The sequence below is a fragment of the Panthera uncia genome, chromosome A2 (genome assembly GCF_023721935.1).
Source record: "Panthera uncia isolate 11264 chromosome A2, Puncia_PCG_1.0, whole genome shotgun sequence".
Classification (NCBI taxonomy): domain Eukaryota; kingdom Metazoa; phylum Chordata; class Mammalia; order Carnivora; family Felidae; genus Panthera; species Panthera uncia.
The window spans coordinates 41,858,323-41,882,497 of NC_064816.1; the positions used below are offsets into that span (position 1 = coordinate 41,858,323).

Here is a 24,175-nt window from a genome sequence, read left to right on the forward strand (position 1 = left end):
AAATATATATATATATATGTTATATAATGTATAAAAACCCAAAGATAAATGGCCTAAATATTTTCAACCCTACACACAGTCTTTTATTAAACATTATTAATATTTGGAGAAACTTTTGTCCTGACTAGTCAAAGTAGATTTTCACACCAGTATCAGCCCCCAAATATTGCTAAAATCTTTTAAAAATGAATAAAAATAGCAGTGCCAAGGAATTATGACAGTAACCAAGGTGTTTGCAACATAAGGGACAATATTCTGGAGAAAAGAAAAGCACAGATAGGTGATCACAACACTCCCCAGTGTTTTTCTCCTCCAGAAACTTGTCACTTCCCAAGCAGTATGAATCAAGAATTTGTAAAATTTAAAAATTAAAACAAACAAACAAACACAGAAAATACATCAAACAGAAATTTTGGTTGCTTCATGGTGCAAGGAAGACAAAAATTGGGGCTCAGAATTTTCCAGATAAAACGAACCTACTATACAACCTGACCTTGAATGGAGGCACCGGAAGGATTTTGCCCTGGTAATAAAAACAGAACACAATTGACCACCGATCAAAAAGACTGACATTCAGTCTCCATTCATATCCAGTCCTGATTGTATTCTGCTGTTTTTAGTTGCCTGCTTAGAAAAATAAATCTTCTTGGAAAAAATATAAACGAATAAAACATTTATTTACATTGCAATGCATATTGAGTAAAATATTACCAGGAATAGCTGGAGCCAGGATCAAAACCCAGCTGAACATCAGACATTAGCAATAAGTCACAGCCAAGAGGAGTATGAAAGTTATTAGACAAGGGTTTTAAATAATTGTGATGAATATGTTAAAAAATAGATGACAAGATGGCAAATTTTAGAAGGGAAATGACATGTATTAAAAATCAGTTGGACAGAGAAAAACAAATACCATATGGATTCACTTATATGTAGAATCTAAAAAACAAAAGAAAGGAACAAACAAACAGAAACAGACTCATAAATACAAGAATAAACTGGTTGTTACCAGAAGGGAGGGAGATGAGGAGGATGGGAAAAATAGGTGAAGGGGACTAGAGGTACAAATTTGCAGTTGTAAAACCAATAAGTCATGAAAATTAAAAGTACAGCATAGGAGATATAGTCAGTAATATTGTAATAACACTGTACGGTCACAGATGGTGACTGTTTATTATCGTGAGCATTGAGTAATGTATACAGTTGTCAAATCACTATGTAGTGCACCTGAAACTAATATAATATTGTGTGTCAACTATACTGCAATAAAAGAGAATCAATTGGAAGTCTAGAGCTAAAAACCACAAAAGCTACAATTAAGAACAATAGAGATTGATTTAATACCAGATTAGATGTGGCAGAGAAAAGAATTAGGAAAATGGAGAGTGTGTAAACAGAAAATATCCAGACTGCAACACGGAGAGAAAATGCAATGAGAAAGACAACAAAAGGACATAAGGATATATTGGATATGAATAGTTCCAATATTGTGATACTGTAGTTCCAAAAGGACTGGAGAGGAGAGAAAGAAAATGAGGGATGGACAGTATTTGAAGAAGTATTTGCCAGAGATTTAAAAACAAAAACAAACAAACGAAAAACCTGAAAATGACAGCAGCCATCCTTTTCAGGAAATTCTATGAGCCCTAACTAGGGTAAACACAAAGGAAAGTTTAAGCACATAGTAGTGAAACCAAAAAAGAAAAGAAAAACTATCCTGATAAAATAGATACATTATCTTCAAAATAACAACAATAAGACTGGCAGTTGTTACAACAACAGAAATAAGAAAATCCGAAAGTCTGTGGAATGGCTTTTCTAATGGGCTGAAAGACCACAGTGATAAGAATTCAACTCCCAGCAAAAATATCCTCCCTAATGAACACAAATTAGAGATGCTTTCATACAAACAAAACCTCTGAGAATCCATCACTATCAAATGTACACTACAAGAAGTATTGATGACATCCCTGTGGCTACAATAAAATATCCCAGATCAAAGCTTGTAAATGGAAGAAAAAATAAGAGGCATGGAAAGGGTTAGTATGTTCCTATGCAGGTTAAATTGAGATTCTGAGGACTTAGGAAGAGGACCAAATTTCAAGTATTCATTTCTAGCCTTCACAATATCAGAGAATTTTGTCACCTGTTTGAAGTGCTATTTGTACACTAGATTCCTTTATGTTGGTGTCTTAGCAACATTTCCTATAATGTCATTAGACAAATGAAGGCAGACTCAAGTTTGTACAGAGTAAAGAAAGGTTTGGTGATTTTTCTTGTTTTTGTCCCTTGTTGGAGAGAAGTTGATAACTTCAGAAATACTTGAGAAGTTACTATTCTGAACAGTCACACTGAAAGATTATTACTCATAGATGAAAGTTCCAACTGAGTTGAAGGTACAAAAGAAAGAAACAAACACAAAGTGACGCAAAAGAATATTTTCCGGATGGTCAAGAAAGCCCAATTACATATTTTCTTGCCATTCCCTAGCTTCTAAAAATGTAGTTAGGGATCATAATGTGCAATTGATACATGGAAGAAGTCTCATTTGTGTTTAGAGAAATCATGCTGAGGAATTCTGACAGAATTTTTAATATTAGTTTTCATGTGTTTTGAGATGCTCATAACTGAAGATGTATTCTGGAAGCATCTTTGGCTATTACAGCAATATGAATTTGAGTAAGGCTATTCATCAAAAGCATTATAGATCTTATTAAACCTTTCATTTTACTTCTTCAGAACAGGATTATTAGATCAAGCTGTTTTTATATGATTTGTATCTCATGAAAAGAGATTGAAAATGGAAATATTAAAATTCTGTAATTTTATTAACTCTTCATGAATGTTTGTCATTAATATTTAGAATAATCTTCAAAAAGTGATAGGTCCTGGGCTCCTGGGTGGCTCAGACAGTTAAGCCTCCCACTCTTGATTTCGGCTCAGGTCATGATCTCATGGTTCCTGAGATCCAGCCCCACATCGGGCTCTGGACTGACAGCAAGAAGCCTCTTGGGACACTCTCTCTCCCTCTCTCTCTGACCCTCCCCTGTTGGCATGTATGTACAAGCACACCCATGTACTCGCATTCACACACACACCTCTCTCTCTCTGTCTCTCTCTCTCTCTCTCTCTCAAAATAAACTTTAAAAAAAAGTGGTGGGTCCTCATCATTTCATCACTTTACAAGCTGAATGGGAAAGATGCCCCCTTATTTTGTACATAAATTATTCACTAACTTCATCATTTCTTTCTGTTTTTCTTTTATTACAAATGAGTATTACACACAGAAAAGTAGAAAAAATAGTATAAGGAACTCTTATTCACCCATCAGTCAGGGTTGTTAATCATCAACTCATATCTATCTTTGTTTCATCCATACCCCCACCTACTACTTGCTCAGCATCCACCTCAGATATCTAGAGGCAAATCATAAACATCGTAATTTCATGTGTAAATATTTCATAATGTATCTTTAAAAGAAAAGGGAATCTTCTTTTTAATACAATAATAAACCAGTTTTATTGTATTACAAAATTAGCAATGATTCTGAATTATTTACAGTTCAAATTTACATGATTGTCTCATAAATATGCATTTCTATATATATGTATATGCTAAGTAAATACACACAGATAAGCACGTATCCATGTGTATGGTGTGTGTGTGTTAATTCTCTTCACCCATGACAATCATACTTCCAAACATTGTTTTTCAGAATCTTTATATCCCAAGATGTATTAAGAGGTGTTACATGGATTAAAACTGGTCCCTATCTAGTAAGCGTAGGAAACTGAGAATTAAATGTGCTTTAAGAAGTTTCTTTAATCCACAATTCTCAGAGCTTTTAATATGCTAAAATGTACTGTGGCACTGTAAAGGCAGATATGGTATAGAGAATTAATTACACTTAAATAACCTCAAAAGTCCATTTTTATGTATTTATTTTTTGAAGCATTACTAACCAATTCCATTTTACTAGATACGACCTTTTCCTGGATCTAAAGCATTAGAGACTTTCTGACAATATATTTACATAACTTGGATTTTCCTTAAATAGAAATTTCAGGTTCAAATTTCAAAACCTGAAGCAGTATTTCTCAAAATGTGGTCCCTGGACTAACTACAGCAAAATCGACTAAAAAAGTGGCCTGTTAAAAGTCCATATTCTTGGTTCCCTTCACAGACCTACTGAATCAGTATTTCTGGTAGGAGTTGAGGATTTCACATTTTGAGCATGTTCTCTGAGGAGTTGTTATGCATGCTACAAAGTTTAAACTTCTAGAATTTCTGCAAATACTTAAGGAATTTGCTACAAGAAGTAGAAGATGATTCAGAATGAAAAGGAGCAACTATCTTTTGTTCCAGGAGAAAGAGGCTTAAAGAATTTCAAAGTTTCACAGGTGGGAGAGTATAGCATAGGTGACTTCTTTCCTTTTTAATTTGTTATAAGTCAGGCCATAATGGTCTCACTTATCCATAAATACAAGAAGTACTTCAGTCTTAACCGTGAACTTCATGTTATTGTACCTACTCTATTGGTATTTAAGGACTCCCAGGAAAGGAGAAGAGTAAATGTGTGTATATACCTCCCTCCACTCCCTGAGAGTGATTTGAATGGTTTGGAAAAAAATAAAAATAAAAGTCTCTGATATTAGAATTTTTTAAGAGTGCAAGTGTTTGCAAAGGAGCAGTCTCGACTGGTTAAGGAACTAAAGAATAGTCCTTGTTTTTTTCCTAAAATGGCATCAAAGATTCTATATATTTCTGCTGCACAAGAACGACTCTCCCCTTCTCTGCGAGTGTGATTTTGTCCCTGCGGGGTATTCACTTGGAATTGTGAGCCCGGAGCTGCGCGTGGTTGTAGGAGAGAGCTCTGTAGGGTAGCAATGAGCAGCCTGGTGGCTCAGAGCCACCTACACAGGATTAGGGCAGATCTGCATGTGGTGTGGGGAGAAGACACAGCAGGTAAAAGACTTCTTGTCCAAGCACCCCCTCACCCACAAGGAGACTATGCGTAGGGGAATGACGCTCGGGTAATCATCTATGCTCTTCTTTTGGATAAAAAAGCCTATTTACATAGAAGCTATTTCTTTTTAAATATAATCTATTTTTCCACCCTACAGATAATGGTATGTCTCTGCTTCATATTTTCAACGCTTCCCATTTTCTTTCCGCAAAAAGAGTACATTTCTAAGCGTGTCACCCAGGACTAGCTTCATTGGTGTGCGGCTCCTCCGCATAAGGACCCTGTGCTGAGAAAGGCCCCGTTTTGTTTATCGCCCTGATGTCACTGTGCTGAGATGCTTAGTCATCTTGTCTCTGAAGTCCTACTTTGTCAGTGAAGTCTACCGGGACAGCGGAGCATGCGCGCAAGCAGAGGCACTATACTGGGTGGCGAAAGGTGCGCCCACGTGAGGTTCAGCAGCAGCAGCCCATTTGCAAACAGGCTCAGCCCTATGGACCAAGCAGACAGTGTCCACGCCTAAGAGTCGGTACGGTGTAGACCCCCCTGCCTCGTGGCAGTCAGGAGTTCTGAGGCCCTGAAAGTGGGTCCATCAGGTTGATGGAGGTGATGGTCACAGCAGCCCCAGAAGTTTCAGTGGCCGACTGCAAAGGGCCTCACAGGAGCAAGGAGCTCAAAGCAGTCAGTACCAGGAAGTAATGTTGAGAGGCCCACTGGCCCAGAGTCCATGTAATCTTTGTGACATTTGCACAAATAGTGACTCTTCAACCTGAGCACCAGGACGGAACTGTCAGTGTTCAGGCAGTAACTTTGTTAGCAAAGACTAACAAAATAATTGCCTGCACCTGAGCATTGCAGTAAGGCATATCACAGAGTTATTCACATTCTTCAAAGAGTTTAGCATACCTTATTTTTTAACATTTGTCCAACATTGGAAAGCTAATATCCAGAGGCTTAAAAACAGAAATTAAATGTAAAGACTTTTCCACTCAATGGTAAAGAACACTTTTTATAGGAAGCTCCAGGTGACCTAATTATTAATGAGTGTTTCTCTGTAACTGAAGATAAGGCAAGAGAATGCGTAAACAGGCATTTTGGAGTATACACAAGTCATGAAGACACTTTCAGTGTCTTGTACAGCCTTCAGAAGTTACAGGGTATGTCAGAAGAGCATTAAAGTTGCACTGTTTACATTTACACCTAAAATTTAATTCAGAATTACACGAAATGCATTTGGATGAAGAGTTAAATCTTCTAAGAAATATTGTTGTCCCATGAGAATCATCAGCTCTAGATGTTCTAAAATTTATATTTCAAAATATATCTATCCCAGTGTTGTCACATCCTGTAAACTACTGTTTACAGTTCTGTAACAGGTATATCAGTAGAAAGATGCTTTGCAAAATCAAATATCGAAAAATATTTGTAATTTTGCATTCATCATGAGCAACCGATACCAGTTACTTCAAGTGAAAATGAAATTGCGTAAAACACATTCTAATAATTTAAGAAGCAAATTTGGGGAAAGGTGAGAGAAAGCTTAGATCAAGCCAGATATAACTTTAATAAGGCATTATTTAATGTATTATATAAAACTGACAACAACAACAAATATATATATATATATATATATATATATATATATATATATATTTTGCAATTTGTAAGTTTATGTTGCTCTAATGTATCACTATTACCCTATTACATTTTATAAGTTATACAACATTCCTAAAGAAAGTTGCTTTATATTCAGTACATTTTTTTAAGTTTATTTATTTTGTGAGAGACAAGAGTGAGGAGGGACACAGAGAGGGAGAGAATCCCAAGCAGCCTCTGGGCTGTCAGTGCAGAGCACATTTTGGGGTTCAGTCTCCCAAACCTTGAGATCGTGACCTGAGCCAGAGTCGGATGCTTAACTGACTGAGCCACCCAAGTCACCCCACATTTTCATTTCACACTGTGACCCACAAATTATGTAGCAGATCCTAAAGATATTTCTTCTAAGGCTTATGTCTTCGCTAGGACTATGACTATGACCCAGGTTCCTATTTTCCAATTTTATTCCTGTATTACTCTCTAATACTGGGATTTCCAGCAATGACTGCCCTGCATGTACTATGTTTCTTCTTTGCACAGATTCTTTGTAAATGCTCTTTCATCTTGCTGGTATGGGCACCTTCTCCCTACCTGCTGTCTTTACCAAAACTCCTATTTGCCTTTTACCCTCAGCTAAAACAACTCTTTCTCAATAAACTGACCCCTCAGGATTTGTTGCTGGTTTTTTTCCTCCATATTCCTTTGTATTTCCAATACTTAGCAGATTGCTAGAATTTGGTAGGTGCTCAGTAAATACCAGTTAAGTGAAATAACTAGTGATGATATCTAAACATTATAAATTATAATAATACAAATATTTCTTATTCATGAAGTTTTAGTCATTATTAGTGTCCTACCGATGAGCTATGTATACAGGGAATGATTTGTCTCACTTTGCTACTTTGTGGTGCCATAAATGGAAGGAGTTGCTGTCATTTTTAATGTTTGAAAATTACTTTAATTGCATGATCTAAAACTTTAAATCAGAGCAGTTTTGCTCTACCAACGCATCCAATTAGCCAACTCATCCTCCCATAAATGTAAATAAGACATTAGTGATACATTCTTTTTCCAAGAAATTACATCAGGAAAATATTTTCTAGTTCCAAAAAGTGTTCTTGAAACCTGGTTATCATTTATCCTTACTTTGGGGGAGAGCAGTGAAGAAGGCTTGAAATTAGGAATGGATTGAGTCCACAGAATCATTCTTCAAACTTTTCTCCAAAAATAATTAGAATGAAAAGTGTATGCATCTAATATAATAAAGGAGAGAACATTTTTAAATTATGTAAACATAAAGATACATCTGAGGTAGATTGAGTTAGATTTTCTGTGTTATATTCAGAAATACAGTATGTGTTTTTATTTTTCCATGGCTCTCTTATCAATACATACCTTAAAACCCAAGATTATTAATTTCTATTTTTTGCTCCTGAACTTTTACCAAGGTAACAGTTGCAATTTTTAAATATTAGAGTAAGACTTAGCATTCTGTTGATAGAACACAGAGGCACACGAATCCATTTGAACACAGAAATTCAGGCTCAGTACAGTTTGGATTCTGGAGTAGCATGAAGAAGACAGAAGGAAAGTAAAATGTTCAGTCCATCTCCTTTAGGGTTAAACTTTATCTTACAAATGATCTTTAGAGAAACAGATCTGCCAGCCTCCAATTTCACAGTTTTGAAACTTCCTTATGTATAGTATTTTTTTTCAGTAGAATTTTCCCAAACCCCTAATTCTTAAATGTAAGTTCCTTAAAAAATATTTTATTTTGGTCAGATAGTGCATATCTGAGTCCAAGTGTATGTCCAGGCCTTCTTTATGGTTACTGAATTTCCTATTCAGTCAATCTTTAGCCCTCTAAAATCAGAAGTATTTATTTTGTTATAAAAAAAAATGTAGTCAGATGTGATCTATTACTATGAGTCTCTTTAAAATTTTGTTTAATGTTTATTTATTTTTGAGAGACACAGAGACAGAATGTGAGTGGGTTGGGGCAGAGAGAGATGGAGGCACAGAATCTGAAGCAGTATCCAGGCTCCGAGCTGTCAGCACAGAGCCTGACATGGGGCCCGTACTCACGAGCTGTGAGATCATGACCTAAGCCGGAGTCAGATGCTCAGCTGACTGAGCCACCCAGGCGCCCCACTATGCGTGTCTTTTAATCAGGGAAATCAGGACTCTCAAGTTCAACTAGAGTATTTTTGGAAATGAGCTTTGAAATGTTGGTCACTGGAACACTAGGACTTGTAGAACAATGGTTGACATTGTGACTGATGTTTCTGGAGGGAAGTTTTTTTTTTTTTTAATGTTTATTTATTTTTGAGAGAGAGAGAGAGAGAGAGTGGGAGAGGGGCAGACAGAGAGGTAGACAGAGGATCCAAAGAGGGCTCTGCGCTAATAGCAGAGAGCCTGACGTGAGGTTCAAACTTACAAACCATAAGATCATGAACTGAGCCCAGGTTGGATGCTTAAGTTACTGAGACACCCCGGTGGCCCAGGGAAGCCACTCAGGGAAGATCAGGGAAGATTTTTGACAGATGTATAATTCTGATGTTGCAAAATCTGGATAAGAGAGGGAAAACATCCATCTTTACTATTCATGTTGTGTCTTTAGGTGAAATAGAAAATTATGATCACAACTGTGTCAGAAATAGGACATATATTCACACCAGTAAATATAAGATTATGATTATATTTAATAAGTACCATTTAATAGGTAAATGGTAGAATATAGGATTGTAATTCTCTACATAAACTATTGTAGTTATCATCTTAATGACATCCTTTTTCTCCTAGTATATGAAACTAACACAGACTAGGGCTGCAACCAGTATGTGGATTTTAATGTTGCACCTAGAATTTTAGAATTAAAAAAAAAACTGTGTGGTGCATTTTTCATATACAAAATGCTGTCTTTTGAAGTCAGAGTTTTCTATAAACTACTTATTTTTGTATAAAATATGAGTAAAACCATGTCTTACTTGTATGACAATTAATAAGCTACACTGATTAATGCAGAAATATTTGAATACAAGGGGAATACAGTTATTCCTACTGAATATGATAGAGTTCTAAGTTGTATTTATACAATTTCAAACAATTGCATGAACATTCAAAATATGCATTTTATTGCCATATGCTCACATTTTATAAGCTTTTCATAATAATAATATTTTTTCTCAACAGAGAGGACTGTTATTACCATTCCACCTTCCAAAATGGATGTTACAGTTGGAGAGAGTATAGTCCTACCATGCCAGGTGTCCCATGACCCCTCCATTGAAGTTATATTTATATGGTCTTTCAATGGAGATGTCATAGACTTAAAAAAAGGAGTGGCTCATTTTGAAAGGATTGGAGGAGTAAGTTGCCCAAATTTTTAAGTACTTAATAAAATAAATCAAGTCTTTTCACGTGAATCAACATCTTCCATAATTATTCTCCCCATATTTATTTGCATGGATAACCCCTGTTTATGAAGCTGCATCTGTTTTTGTTTTATTTTATTTTATGACTTTCATAGTAACACTTGTGTTCTAGATAATTAAGGGGATAGGAAAAGGGATCATATAGGAGTAACGACAATGATACTAGTATATCTCTTAATTTCAAAGCTGTCCTATATTTAATATTTATCCAGCCGTAAAAAAAAAAATGGGCCCTGCTGGGTATGATTATGTTTTATCCCCTTTTCGCTTTCTATCTGCAGGAATCTGTTGGGGATTTGATGATAAGGAATATTCAGTTAAATCATTCAGGAAAATATCTATGCACAGTGAAAACAACTCTGGAAAGTTTATCTGCTGTGGCTGATATCATTGTTAGAGGTAAGCATAATGGTGGAAACAAATGAGCACTTTATTCACAGCAAAAAATGTTAATAAGTGAATGGTAGATCTCTGAGTAACCATATCATGATAAAGAAGTGAGATAAAAATACAGATTTTTTATTTTCTAAACATCAGGACTCCATGGCATATGTAGTGTGGATATGGATATTGAATGGAGTAGGTTTTGTGTATTTATAACGAACGACCAGCCTCAGCAAGCAGTGTCAGTCCGTAAAACGTAGCCATGCCTTCTATCTATCATAAAGCATTCTTATCAGAAGAGAGTCAAAGTGATATATTCCTGTAGTTCTCTATATAAGTCTCATTTACTCAAGGTACCTTTTGAAAAAGGAATAGATGAAAGATGTTCCCAATTTTTGAGAGTTCTCAATTTTCCAGAGTAGCTCCCTAATGGGTGATATTCACCCATCTCATGATTGAAATTTTCTAATCTTCAAAGGAAGCATTTCTAAATTAGTATCTCACCATGTAAACTGAATTAATACGGCTTTATCTCACATAATTTGTTAAAAATACCTTGTGTTCAATATTTTATTTTCTAAGCGTAAGAGAGAAAAATAAACTGCCCTGTCCCAAATCAATGAATTTAATAATTTTCAATATAGTTATCATCCAACGTATTTTTCAAGGTCCACCAGGTCCCCCTGAGGATGTAAGAGTGGAACACATTTCCAGTACTACTTCTCAACTAAGCTGGAGACCAGGCTCAGATAATAATAGTCCCATTCAAATATTTACTGTTCAGGCTCGGACACCATTTTCTGTGGGTTGGCAGGCTGTTTCGACTGGTAAGTGACACCAGGGTTTTGGGGTAATTTTCTAAAACAGGTGTATCTGTTTGTTCAATTGGTTGATGTTAAGTAGTGCTGGTTTTCCTGCCTGAATCCCCCCCTCTTTTCAGTTCCAGAAATTCTCAGTGGTAAGACATACAATGCAACAGTAGTTGGTTTGAGTCCTTGGGTGGAATATGAATTTCGTGTCGTTGCTGGGAACAGCATTGGGATTGGAGAACCAAGTAAAGCATCAGAATTGTTAAGAACCAAAGCGTCAGGTAAGAAATTAATGTCTTCTAAACATGCTCTCTGTGCTAATAGCAGACAGCCTGACGTGAGGCTCAAACTTACAAACCATAAGATCATGAACTGAGCCCAGGCTGGATGCTTAAGTGACTGAGCCACCCCGGTGGCCCAGGGAAGCCACTCAGGGAAGATCAGGTAAGATTTTTGACAGATGTATAATTCTGATGTTGCAAAATCTGGGTAAGAGAGGGAAAACATGCATCTTTACTATTCATGTTGCATCTTTAGGTGAAATAGAAAATTATGATCACAACTGTGTCAGAAATAGGACATATATTATATTCACACCAGTAAATATAAGATTATGATTATATTTAATAAGTACCATTTAATAGGTAAATGGTAGAATATATGATTATAATTCTCTACATAAACTATTGTAGTTATCATCTTAATGACATCCTTTTTCTCCTAGTATATGAAACTAACACAGATTAGGGCTGCAACCAGTATGTGGATTTTAATGTTGCACCTAGAATTTTAGAATTAAAAAAAAAAAAAAAAACTGTGTGGTGCATTTTTCATATACAAAATGCTGTCTTTTGAAATCCAGAGTTTTCTATAAACTACTTATTTTTGTATAAAATACGAGTAAAACTATGTCTTTTATGACAAGTAATCTACACTGATTAATGCAGAAATATTTGAATACAAGGGGAATACAGTTGTTCTTTATGGTATCGATCTTACAAAGAAAAAGTAAGAAGCATTTTTATGGGTCTTGTACGATTTGGGGCCCCGAATCAGTGGCAGGAAACCAGCAGCTTTCATTTTCACATTTTTAGGTACACAAAGCAAGGAATATTTTCTCCTAAATATAAGTTCAATGAGAGATGATTCTAGCTAAGCAGGCATATCAAAAATAAGACTTTTTCAGAAACTGTCCTCTCATCTCATCTATTTTCTAGCCAAACTCCAGCGGGGAATCTGTACATTTGTAGATGCAAATGAGTTAGTGCTTGTTTCATTAAATGTTGTAGCCAAGAATTAATTGAGACTCTGTTGGTGCAATCAGCCACACATTTCCATCTATTTCTCAACTCTGACCTAGTTGCAGCTTCATTGAGCAATAGTATAAATTATTTCCCATGCAAATGAGGTAAATCCTGAGCTCATTTAACAGAAGCACTAATTGAGCATCAGCTGGTTCGCTGAACAGCAAAATACAGGTGGAACCCGACTCAGAAATCACCCCTTCTTAAGCTTTTTTCAATGGATCCGTTTTGTTCCACTCCTAACTTTACATCCAGGGTCACATTTGATCTTCTTGCTGCATACCGCTGACAAATTCACTTTCTTACTCAGCAACATAAGTGAGGGATCGCTCTGTTGTCACTGGCTCAGCTTAACAAGCACAAACTAATTCAATTAAGTGTGCTCAACTGTCCGATGTCAGTGAGGCTTTTCCAAGTTAAAGATAATATAAGTATTTTTATTTTAGAATTGGAACTGAAAACAACGTATTTGACAGTAATATCTTAAGTTAAATCATCCTAGCAGTTTAGAAATGAGAGGAGAGTCATTCATTTTACAGAGGAGGAAAAGAAAGATCAGAATCATGGCTGACTGTTTCAGACAGAGGCAGGATTTGAACTCAGACCTTGAGACTTGGGCATCAGCGTTCTCCATAACCACGGGTCTTAATCTAGATGAGCAAGAGATTGGCATAAGGAAATGTGTATATATAGAAATTCCCAGGCCTTACCATAGTCTGATTGGAAAAGAATCTCCAGGGGTCGCCTATGACTTGATATTAGCTTGAGTTTTAGGTCATTTGTTTACAGCTTATTTCTATCATTGTAGCTTTGGCAGGCTTGACTCTAATACTAAAGTTTTACAGTAAGGATTGTACATTACTTTCTATTAACCATTGACACTCTTCTTTCAGTAGCATAATGAGACTCGGTGTTCATAATAATTACCCTGAGGTTCTGAATCATACTCAATGAAGTGTGTTCTTTTTCCTTTCCTTTCCTTTCCTTTCCTTTCCTTTCCTTTCCTTTCTTTTCTTTTCTTTTCTTTTCTTTTCTTTTCTTTTCTTTTCTGTTGTAGCTCCTTAAAGACCCTTCTTCCCAGTATGGTTTTAGGTTTAATATGGTTCATTTGAAAATGGAATAAAAAAGGAACTTTATTAGCCAGAATATTGGAAACTTGGTAAAAAGCAAATTAAAGTTTACTCTAAAATAATTTCCTTATGTATCTACACTATTTAATGGTTCTGAAAAAGTGTTACCATGTGTTGTCAAGTACAGAAAACTTGCAACTATAGAACCCACTCTGATTTACCTTGTTTTTGGCCAAAGGCCATGGAAGACTTTGAAAGTAGGGTCTAGGTACAAGACAATCTTTTAAATACATGTGAAGGTTAAAGCAGGCAAGGTTAGGGTATATTTGAATATGAAAATGGGTCATGCCTGACAGGTGCTATTATTAAAAAGAACAGTTAGACTATCATATCACTATGTTGTTTCTGAAGTTCAACATCTGTATCAAATGGCAGTAAATAAAATAAGTAGTCTAGATTTGTCTGAATGGTTTCCACAGTGGGAAAAAATTTTTGAAATGGGCAATTAAACATTGCATATTTTAATTCCTGCCTACCAGTCAGCAAACGTGCCCAGGCACGCCCACCCTCTCACCTCTGGATTTTAATCCAAATGGTCAAAGACAGATAATTGCATATGTTTCAACATTTAGAAAATATATCCTGCAGGAGCACCTGGGTGGCTCAGTCCGCTGAGTGACTCTTGATTTTAGCTTAGGTCATGATCTCAGTTTGTGGGTTCATTGCTCTGTAGGGCTCTGCACTGATAGTGCTTAGCCTGCCCTCTCTCTTCCTCGCTCTCTTAAAATGAATAAATAAGCTTTAAACTTATATATATCCTGCAGAGCTATCCATTATCACAGCGTTAGGATACATCTGCCATTATTCCATGAAAGGATTATATCTTAACATTTCCACATGTGTAAAGTAAAACCCCAGTCTGATGATATGCAAGGCCCACACATACCACTGTCATCAATTTTGTAATTTTCCTCAGACTACTTATTATTCATTATACTAGTCCTCACAAGGGTATACTTGAAGGGCATAATTGTTTTCTAATTCACAAAAATGATCGTCATCTGGAATGTTCTACCACAGAGCCTTAGAGTCCTAGAGTTAAACGGAGAATATCCCCTCAGTCACATCCCTGACAGGAGGCCGCATCCTTAGCTGGCAAGTGAAAGGTTAGGGGGAAGAAATCTTCCTGTTCTGTACTGAGAGATGTGAGATTTAAACACAGAGTTATAATTACAAGACTTACTTACATATTTTTAAGAATGTATTTTTAAATGTTAAACTATCTTGATGACTAAAAAAAAAAAAGAAAAATCATTTTAGTTTGTTTATTAAAAAAAGAATTAATTAATATACTGCCTCAGTAACTTGTTTACAGCACAACTGTATAATTAGGCCCTAAATCAGCAGTGTCACTGTTACCATCTGAATGGAACATCATTTTGCCAATTAGTAGATGATGCATAATAATGTCAAATACACGATGTTACTCAATTTTTAATTAATTTTGGAGCCAGGGTGCTCATGTATCAAACACAACTGTGTCCTCTCTCTTAGAAATTTGGATATGTGTAAACATAATTTATGTTCATTAAAAATGCAAGACTGTCTCACAATGTGCAGCATGAGATGTTGAAAGGTGAAATCTAAAAACAAAATGCCTCCTGATGAAGATGTACTTTAATAATCGCCATCCCACATTTCTTTTGGTTGCTTTCAGTGCCTGTTGTGGCGCCAACAAACATCAACGGAGGAGGAGGAAGTCGTTCGGAACTCGTCATTACGTGGGAGGTAATTTTCTGTCCAACTGAGTTATTTTGAAAGAAAAAGATTTAGCTGGCCAGGAAGAATACTGAAAAACAAAAAGATTTATTTGATCACTACGGAGAATATATAAAAATACATGGTATAAAAGACTCCCCATGATGAATTACTTAGAGGAAGTATTGGAAACTCTTCTTATTTCTACTCAAGTGAGAAAGGATAACGGACTCAACACAATTCTCTCCCACATATAAGAAAAACAACTTCAATGTCTATTTCAGGTTTGTCAGTAGCATTTTAATTATTACTTGAGGGACTAGACATTATTGTATTTATTGTCTCTGGGACTATTGTGCACGAGTTAGACTCTGTAGCGTGCAAGTAGAAAGTTCTTTTCCTATCACTGTTCTTTAAGGCCTTCCCTGCATCTAGATAAAAGCTTGAGCAAATGGTGTAGCTTTTGTGATTATTATCCTTATGAATTAACATATGGGCTCATTTTTATACCTGTTATAAATTTCAGCCTGGTTTATTACCATAAACTTTAGACTTTCCTCCAACGTAACGTTTCTTGTTTCTGGTAGCTTGGGTTTGCCTCAGCCTAGGGCTTCTACGGTGTGAAAGGCAATGTAGAGTCAGATCTTTACCTATTCCCCATTCTGCTGTTGAATTTCTCCTTCCTCATTCACTGTTACCTCTTGCTTCTCCAGAGTTATAGTGGGTTTGGGCTGGGAGAAGAGGAAAAGTACTGAAAAGATCCTGACTGCTGGTACACTTGTAATTTGATTTTGGTGTATTCCAAAAGTGGCAAATGACCAGATGCTGTTATTTTTTTATTAAGTTTTTAATTTTAATTCCAGTGTAGTTAACATACAATGGGATATTAGTTACAGGTGTACAATGTAGTGACATTAATATAGAGCACGTTTTTAGTGCCCATCATGAAAAGTGTTCCTCTCCATCCCCCTCCCCTGTTTCCCCCCCCCCCCCCCCGACTTCCCCCTCCTGTACCCATCAGATGCTGTTATTTTATAGTGTACTTGTTTTTTTGTTTGCTTTTGTTTTTTGGTTGGGGGAGTGGGACATCCAGAAGATCCCCCACTGGGGACTCCTAGTTATAATTCCTTGGTGCAAAGCCAATTGACTGCTGAAAAGTCTCCTCAATTCCTGGGGTCTGGCATGGTTCATACTAGCCTCTTCTAGAGTAGATTATCTTTCTCTTCTAGATGGTCTTTGTGGATAGAGTCCCTTTCAAAGCTGCTCATGGACAGGTCCCTTGCATGAGATGCACATTTACCCTGAGCAAACACCTTTGCTCTGTGTTCATTAGGAGTATAGTACATGCCTGCTTAACCTCTCTTTTCACTCTGCTACCATGTGCTGTCCAGATCTCTCTCCCCTTTACAAGTTTCTCAGGCATTTCTTAGTTAAAAGAACCCATGTGTCCCAAATTCCAGAGAGCACATACCGGCTGGTTCTTTGTGAGGCCTCTTCAGATGGTTAGGCAAATGATAAGAAGTGGCCTCTTTAGGGGTGCCTGGGTGGCTCAGTCTCTTAAGTGGCTGACTTCAGCTCAGGTCATGATCTCACGTTCTGTGAGTTCGAGCCCTGCGTTGGGGTCTGTGCTGACAGCTCAGAGCCTGGAGCCTGCTTCTGATTCTGTGTCTTCCTCTCTCTCTGCCCCTTCCCTGCTTGTGCTTTGTCTCCCTCCCTCTCAAAAATAATAAACATTAAAAAAATTTTAAAAAAAGGAAGTGGCCCCTTTACTTTCCCTTGGTAGAGGGGTAGGAATGCACAGCTTTTTCTACAACTGTGTCAGAGGAGATATTTTCCTACTAATCTATCCCTAAAGAAACAGACACTCCTTTGATATACCTTTGTCATAGAGGATGGGCTAAATTTTGCCTATCAATGGCTTGATGTCTCTCCTTGGAATGCATATCGTGTCATAACTTTGTTGTCAGCTTTGAGCCTCAGGTGTAACTAATAAAAGAGCCCTGCCCTTTTTTATTACCTGTGTACATGTTTTTGGCATTTTGATAACAACTTTCATACTGCCAAAGCATCCACTTACTTGGACTTTTTAACATTACACTTAAGAGCATGATGGCCATGGATGTTTTAATTAAAAACCATCACGGCTGACATGCACAAGAGGGGACATTTTACAATGTTATTCTCTCAGGAGACATTTTACAATGTCTGAAGACACATTTGGTTGTTACAAAGAAGTTGGGGGAGGCTTGCTTTTGAGCAGAGGCCAGGGCGCAATGCACAGGACAGCCCCCACCACACGGAATGTCTGGCCCAAAATGCCAATAATGCCGAGGTGTAGAACCCTGTTTCTGTAAGTGTAATTCATTGCATCTGTAAATGATCTTGCAGTAGCAAAAGACCTTTTATATCTACATGGTCCATTTTATTCCTTACAGAATTCCATTAAATATAGAGAAAGAGGAGTAGTGGTAGCAAACCCTTTCTGTCTGTGAGGAAACTGGTGCTCAGAGATGTTGTTTTCTCTAAGTTGTACATGACAGAGCCAGAAGCCAGGTGTAGCTACTCTGAAAGTCATCCCTTCTTTGGAACATGTAGTTTCATGTACACATTGTGAACCCAGCACAGTGCCTGGAATGTGGTATGGCCTGTCCAAGTACCTATTGGATGGGTGGATGTGTCCTGACAGAGAAGATACTCTCAGAGGCCTGAGGGAGAGGGGACAACCCTTGTAGAGCATGTACAGGGCTTCTGTGCTACACTGGGTATTCCTGTCATTCAGTCCTCACAGTGATGCTAGAAGGTGGGTAATGCCACTTTCAGATAAGAACACAGAGGCTTAGAAATGTGGTATGGGTAGGGGCACTTGGGTGGCTCAGTCGGTTAAGTGTCCGACTCTTGATTTCAGCTCAACTCATGATCTCACAGTTCGTGGGCTTGAGCCCTGCATCAGGCTCTGCGCTGATGGCACGGAGGCTGCTTGGGATTCTCTGTGTCCCTCTCTTTCTCTGCCCTTCTTCTGCTCTCCCTCTCTCTCTCTCAAAATAAATTAATTAATTAACATTAAGAAAAAAAATAAATGTGATATGGGTATTGGGCAGCTCAGCATTTGAACACAGAGCTCTTGCTCCATGCGCTTTTGTTAAATTTTAATTCCACTTATCTGCACATGATGTCATGGTTCAGGATAGGCACGAGTCCCTGTGTGTGTGCCTTAAGCAGTAACTTAATCAAATTATTCTTGTCCTCTGAACACATTTCCCACAAAGACATTGGCTCCCAAGTGAGCCTATAAGACATTTGCCTTGGGCGATGCTAAGTAGGTTATTTGGGGTTCAGTGTTCTTTGAAGGTCAAATAAACATTTCATCATAGTGTACAAGGAGTTTGGCCTGACTTCGCGCATTATTTTTTCTCCTCTAAGGTGAGAAATTACTAAAGGTTGATAATGTTTTTGCACATTCAATATTTGAGATGAATGGGAAATCCTTTTTTTGTCCAATTATTTTTTTGTTTATTTATTTTGAGAGAGAGCGAGCAAGCAGGGGAGAGGAAGAGAAAGAGGGAGAGGGAGAGAATCCCAAGCAGTCTCTGTACTATCAGCACGGAACCTGATGTGGGGCTCAGAATCACAAATTATGAGATTATGACACAATCTGAAACCAAGAGTTCGATGTTTAACCTACTGAAACACCCAGGCACCCCCTATGAATACTATTCTTAAATAGTCAGTTACAAGAAGAAAAAAAATCTTTCCATGATTTATAATGTCCTTGTTCTTTAAAGTGTTTCCCAAAACCATCACCTATGGCCTGCTCCCTGTTTTTATACAGATTCCCCTACACCATATCTGTGCTCTCAGGTGTAATGTATTGTTGCTTTCATGCTGTTGCAAGAGACCATATGTCTCCCATTGCTGAAAATCGTTACTGTCTCGCCTCTTTAAAAAAAAAAAAAAAAAAAAAAAAAAAAAAAAAAAAAAAAAAAAAACATTTGCTGGCCTCTATTTAAAAAAAAAAGATAATAAATCAAAATAATTTCCTCTGTGTTTTTTCTTGTGGTATCAGATATGCAGATACTTGCAGAAACTGCATTAATGAATGTAGTTTCCCATTTATCATTCACATTTGGCATCATGTATATTCAGTTCCTGAGCCAAATTCTTCTGATGCCCAAACTTCCTTCAGGAATAGGTTATATATTTTTAGAAGGCAACACATACATTAGTTAAAGCCACAAGAAGGCATTTAGCAACTGTTTCAATTCAATGAACACAAATGAATGTTGGAACTCTGTTCCAAGCAGTGGGGTTACAAATATAAATTTTAAAAAGGTCTGAATGCTCAGAGACCAACAGGACAGGACAATCTTAATCCAGCATGGAAGGTCAGGAAAGCTACCTCCCTATCTTAAGTATGTTTTAAAAAAGAAATTGGGAGTGGAGAGACCATGCCAGGCCAAAGTCATTGCTATGGTAGAAGTAATAGTACCTGACGGACTTTCAAAACTAATGCACATCCAGCGACCATTCTAAATTCAGTCAGAATCCACCATTGTGGTTTATAAGTGACAGCTTTACTGGTCATTCCAGACTGCTGCTCATGTAGGTACACCATGGTATAATTTGCCTGCAATAAACATCCTTCTTGTGTTTTCTCCAGTGCCAAAGTAATGTGTATTTTGTGTTTATTTATTTGTTGTGGTTTGTTTTGTTTCCAGCAACCTACATACGATATATAACTTGGAGTGTAGTAAATGCCAGTTCCTTTTTTAGGGGTATCTTTATTCACATATTATCATAATTTATTCTCTAAGATACTCTCAAGTTTGAGATACTTGTGGTAAATATGTCATATGAAATAGGACTATAAAATTAGGAATATGGGATAAAGTACTGTGAAGTACGAGATAAACACCTATACTGGGAGTTGATAAACATATATTATATATATACATTTTTTTGTAAAGGGCTGCTCAGGAAAATTATTCTGCCTTGTGGGCTATACATTGTCTCTCACAGCTTTCCAACCCTGCCATCGTCATCAAAAGCATCCACATATCATATATAAATGAACAGTTGTGACTGTGTTTATTTCAAAACCAGACTGCAGACCAGATTTGGCTCTTAGGCCAGTTTGCTGTCCTTGGTCTATACGAAACATTCCATTCCAGGGGCACCTGGGTGACTCAGTTGGTTAAGCTTCCAACTTTGGCCCAGGTCATGATCTCGCAGTTTGTGAGTTTGAGCCCCACGTCAGGCTTTGTGCTGACAGCTCAAAGCCCGAAGCATGCTTTGGATTCTGTATCTCCCTCTCTTTCTGCCCCTGCCCCACTCGCACTCTGTCTCCCTCTCTCTGTCAAAAATAAATAAACACATTTAAAAAAAATGTTGTAAATACATATTCCGTTCTTAGCCTTTACCAACGTTAATAGATTTTACTACCAGAAGAATTTCTGAATTTCTTTATTCTACTGACCACTTGCTTTCCTTAAAGAAGGAAGCTTTGTCCTGACCGTCTTAAATAGCTCTTTTTCCCCTGCCCATATGGGAAGAATGAAATGAAGACCCTTAACAAGTATCTTGTATCTCCTCCCCACCGCCCCCCACCGCACCCTTCTAAACTATGTATGTTAGACTCAAATCTTTCTTGAGGGAACATCATGAGAAACACAAATTGTATTGACTAACAAAAACTAAAATCACTAACTTTCTCAGATGAGCTAAACATCTTGATTAAATCTGAGACCAGAGTAGCATCAGAAACAAATCAAATGCTTTGGCAAGTAGCTTAAGGTCTCATAAATCTCTTCCATTCCACAAAAAATTAACTGTTTTAATTCTGATCTCCGTGTGAAAAGTGCTAATGCAAGGAAACATTTCCTTCCCCAGGTGTTTGGACCTGTATTTTTCTTCCTCTTTTCACTTTCTGTATTTGTTAGACTGTTCCACATGGCAAGAAACAGAGCCCAGCTCAGGTCGTCTCAGTTAATGGGGATTTCTTTTAAAGCTACACGGGAGGTAATGAAGATGGAAAAAAGTCTCACTAACCAAGCAGGCAGGTCAAATGAAGAACTGGAACGTCGTTCATCACTGTTCAGAGCACAGTAGCTCTAGTCTGCTGCCGGCTACTCTGGTGATCCAGCTCCAATGGTCCCTCATGGCTTGTGCTCACTTCTTCCCGTTTCCTTTACTTGCAACTTCCTATTTTGCTAACTGCTACATTCTGTCTCTTCTCTATGTGATTTATAGCTGCCATTTCCTCCTAACTTCTATTGCTTCATTATTCCTACTATATTCATTGTATATTTTCTATTTATTGCCTACTCTAAGTTTATCAGGTATTGGCCCCACCTATGTTTCATAATCAAAATCTGTAGGGGAGAGGAATTGATGGGGTCCATCAGTCACTACGGAACACAAAGATTTGGCACCCGGGACCTCATAGTGATTAAAATGGCACCATTGATTCTGGTGCCCATTGCTGGGTAATTAGATGTGGTCCAGGTCTTGGGATAATTTGATACAATGAATGGATATGTATGGGCAAGGAAAACCTCCTAAAAAGACTTGTAGGTATGCGGGACTGGAGCATTAATGTCCTATCAGGTATGCCTTTAATAACATATCAAAATATTTCAAAAAGAAAAGACAAGGAAGACATTTTTCTTTAAAAAAAAAACCTACATTTTCATAGATTTTAAAATACAAACTTCTTGTAAACAGATGGAATATATGTCTAAATTCAAGCATAAATTCATTTTTGTGTGTTTATTTTACGTGATTATTTATAGTGTAATATCTGTAGAGTTCTGGGGAACTAATATCTATTTTTGTTTTGTAATTTTAATAAGTTTACGTTTTAAGTGAGTCGTACAGGATTTGGTCTCTGTGAGAATAAGCAAATTTTTTTGTTTTGTTTTGTTTTTAAAAATGTCAGGAAGAGTACACCCTGATGTTACTACTAATGAAGATGTATGTTTTAAAAATACTGGAAGGTCTTTTATGCTTTTGTGTTTGAGTGATGCTCTATAAGTTTTAAAGCAAATATTATTATATAATAATTGCATGTATCTTATAAGAATTTGTTGAAAATTTTATGAAAGGAAAATATAGCTAGCATTGAAATAAGTTAATAAGTTAATAAGTTAATAAGTTAATTTTGTGCCGAGTTTAAAAATTCATATCCAAATTATGTTTTAACTTATACAATCTTACAATCTTCTGAACTATTTTTATAACATTTCATTATTTCAACTTAACAAATAATCATGGAAAGAGATATAAACATGTAAAACCTGTTTTACATTTCCATTAAATTTTTCATTTATTTATCTGAATATTTTTAATTGGGATCACTTTCCTAATTGGCGTTCCAAATAAAAGTATTATTATTTTTTCAATGTTTCATTAAACAAGGTTAATATCCATGTTTTTCTACACAAAAGAAACACCAATTAATCAATATAAATTATAGTAGCTCCATAAAATATTTTTGTAAATACTCAGTGATTGATCACTTCTGCCCAAGTCAATTCCAGAAGAACTACAGAATGGAGAGGAATTTGGATACATCATCATGTTGCGGCCAGTTGGCTCAACAACCTGGACCAAGGAAAGAGTACCATCTGTAGAATCATCAAGATTTGTTTACAGAAATGAAAGTATCACCCCCCTCTCTCCCTTTGAAGTCAAAGTGGGTGTATATAATAATGAAGGAGAAGGATCTCTGAGTACCGTGTCCATTGTCTACTCCGGGGAAGATGGTAAGTTGTGGTCAGCCCTGGAATGGTCATACTTGGGAATGTATGCATATGTTGCATTCATTTTCCATGAACCATTCTACTGAAGATGATTGTGTCTTTTTTTTGAATGATAGAACCTCAGCTGGCTCCAAGAGGAACTTCTGTCCAGAGTTTTTCTGCTTCGGAAATGGAGGTTTCATGGAATGCTATTGCCTGGAATAGAAACACTGGAAGAGTGCTGGGCTATGAGGTAATCCATATTAATTTCACTTCCACTTATGAATATGCCAGCTAACCATACAATTCTTGTTCAGTAGCCCTATGCTACTAACCTAGTTCTTAGGTTGTATGTCTATAGCTGTGGAGTGAGCAGAAGAGATCTTTCTAGGTGATCTTAAGCAAGCAAATTAACAAATGGTAGCCATTTGTAAGGTGACCAGATGATTATCTCATTTATACATTCAAATCACCATCATATTTGTTTCTTGGGGAATAATAAATATCTAATCCTCAATGATCTTGAATCATAGAAGAATTTTATTGAGAAAGCTGTCTTTGAATTGGAGCAGGACTTGAATAGATGTAGTCATCTTGGAAAAGGCAGTTAAATGATAAGAAAAAAAATCCTAGATTTTCATTAATCTGTCCTTTATAGTCTGTATAGAATGAGGTAAATCATATTTATGGGGCTTAATTCTCACAAAGTTAAACAATGAGACTTCTTAATTAGCTTGCAAATTCAGTGATTCCCCAAATGGATAACACATTTATTTTATTTTGGAGTTACAATAAAAGTATAATTCTATACCTCTTTAGTTGTTCCTTACACTGTTTTTGTTTTGCTTTTGTTTTTAATGTGGTTTCTAGTCCAAACAGACTCTAATCCAGGAATGCCTTACCTCTTATCTGAATCCTATTTATTTATGAAAGCTCATTTCTAGTTTCTTCCTCTAACTCTTCTCTGATCACTCCCTGATTTTGGAATTCTTCAAATTCCCAGAGCATTTTTTCCCAATATCACTTACTTGGAATGTATCCTCTGCATTTTGTTTGCCTATATATACTAGCCTCTCAACTAGATTATAAGGGACTCAAAGGCAGGCACCAAGCTTTATTCT

At 36.7% G+C, this 24,175-nt stretch overlaps 1 protein-coding gene across 1 annotated transcript in view; it reads left to right on the plus strand.

Moving 5' to 3' along the window:
• The window catches only part of CNTN6 (contactin 6), a 226,497-nt gene that overhangs the window by 189,298 nt on the left and 13,024 nt on the right, over positions 1–24,175 (plus strand). The window contains exons 12-18 of the mRNA XM_049640894.1: positions 9,752–9,927; positions 10,275–10,392; positions 11,046–11,204; positions 11,318–11,467; positions 15,278–15,348; positions 22,844–23,078; positions 23,192–23,307. Of these exons, the coding sequence (XP_049496851.1) occupies positions 9,752–9,927; positions 10,275–10,392; positions 11,046–11,204; positions 11,318–11,467; positions 15,278–15,348; positions 22,844–23,078; positions 23,192–23,307 (1,025 nt within the window). The remainder of the gene's footprint in view (positions 1–9,751; positions 9,928–10,274; positions 10,393–11,045; positions 11,205–11,317; positions 11,468–15,277; positions 15,349–22,843; positions 23,079–23,191; positions 23,308–24,175) is intronic.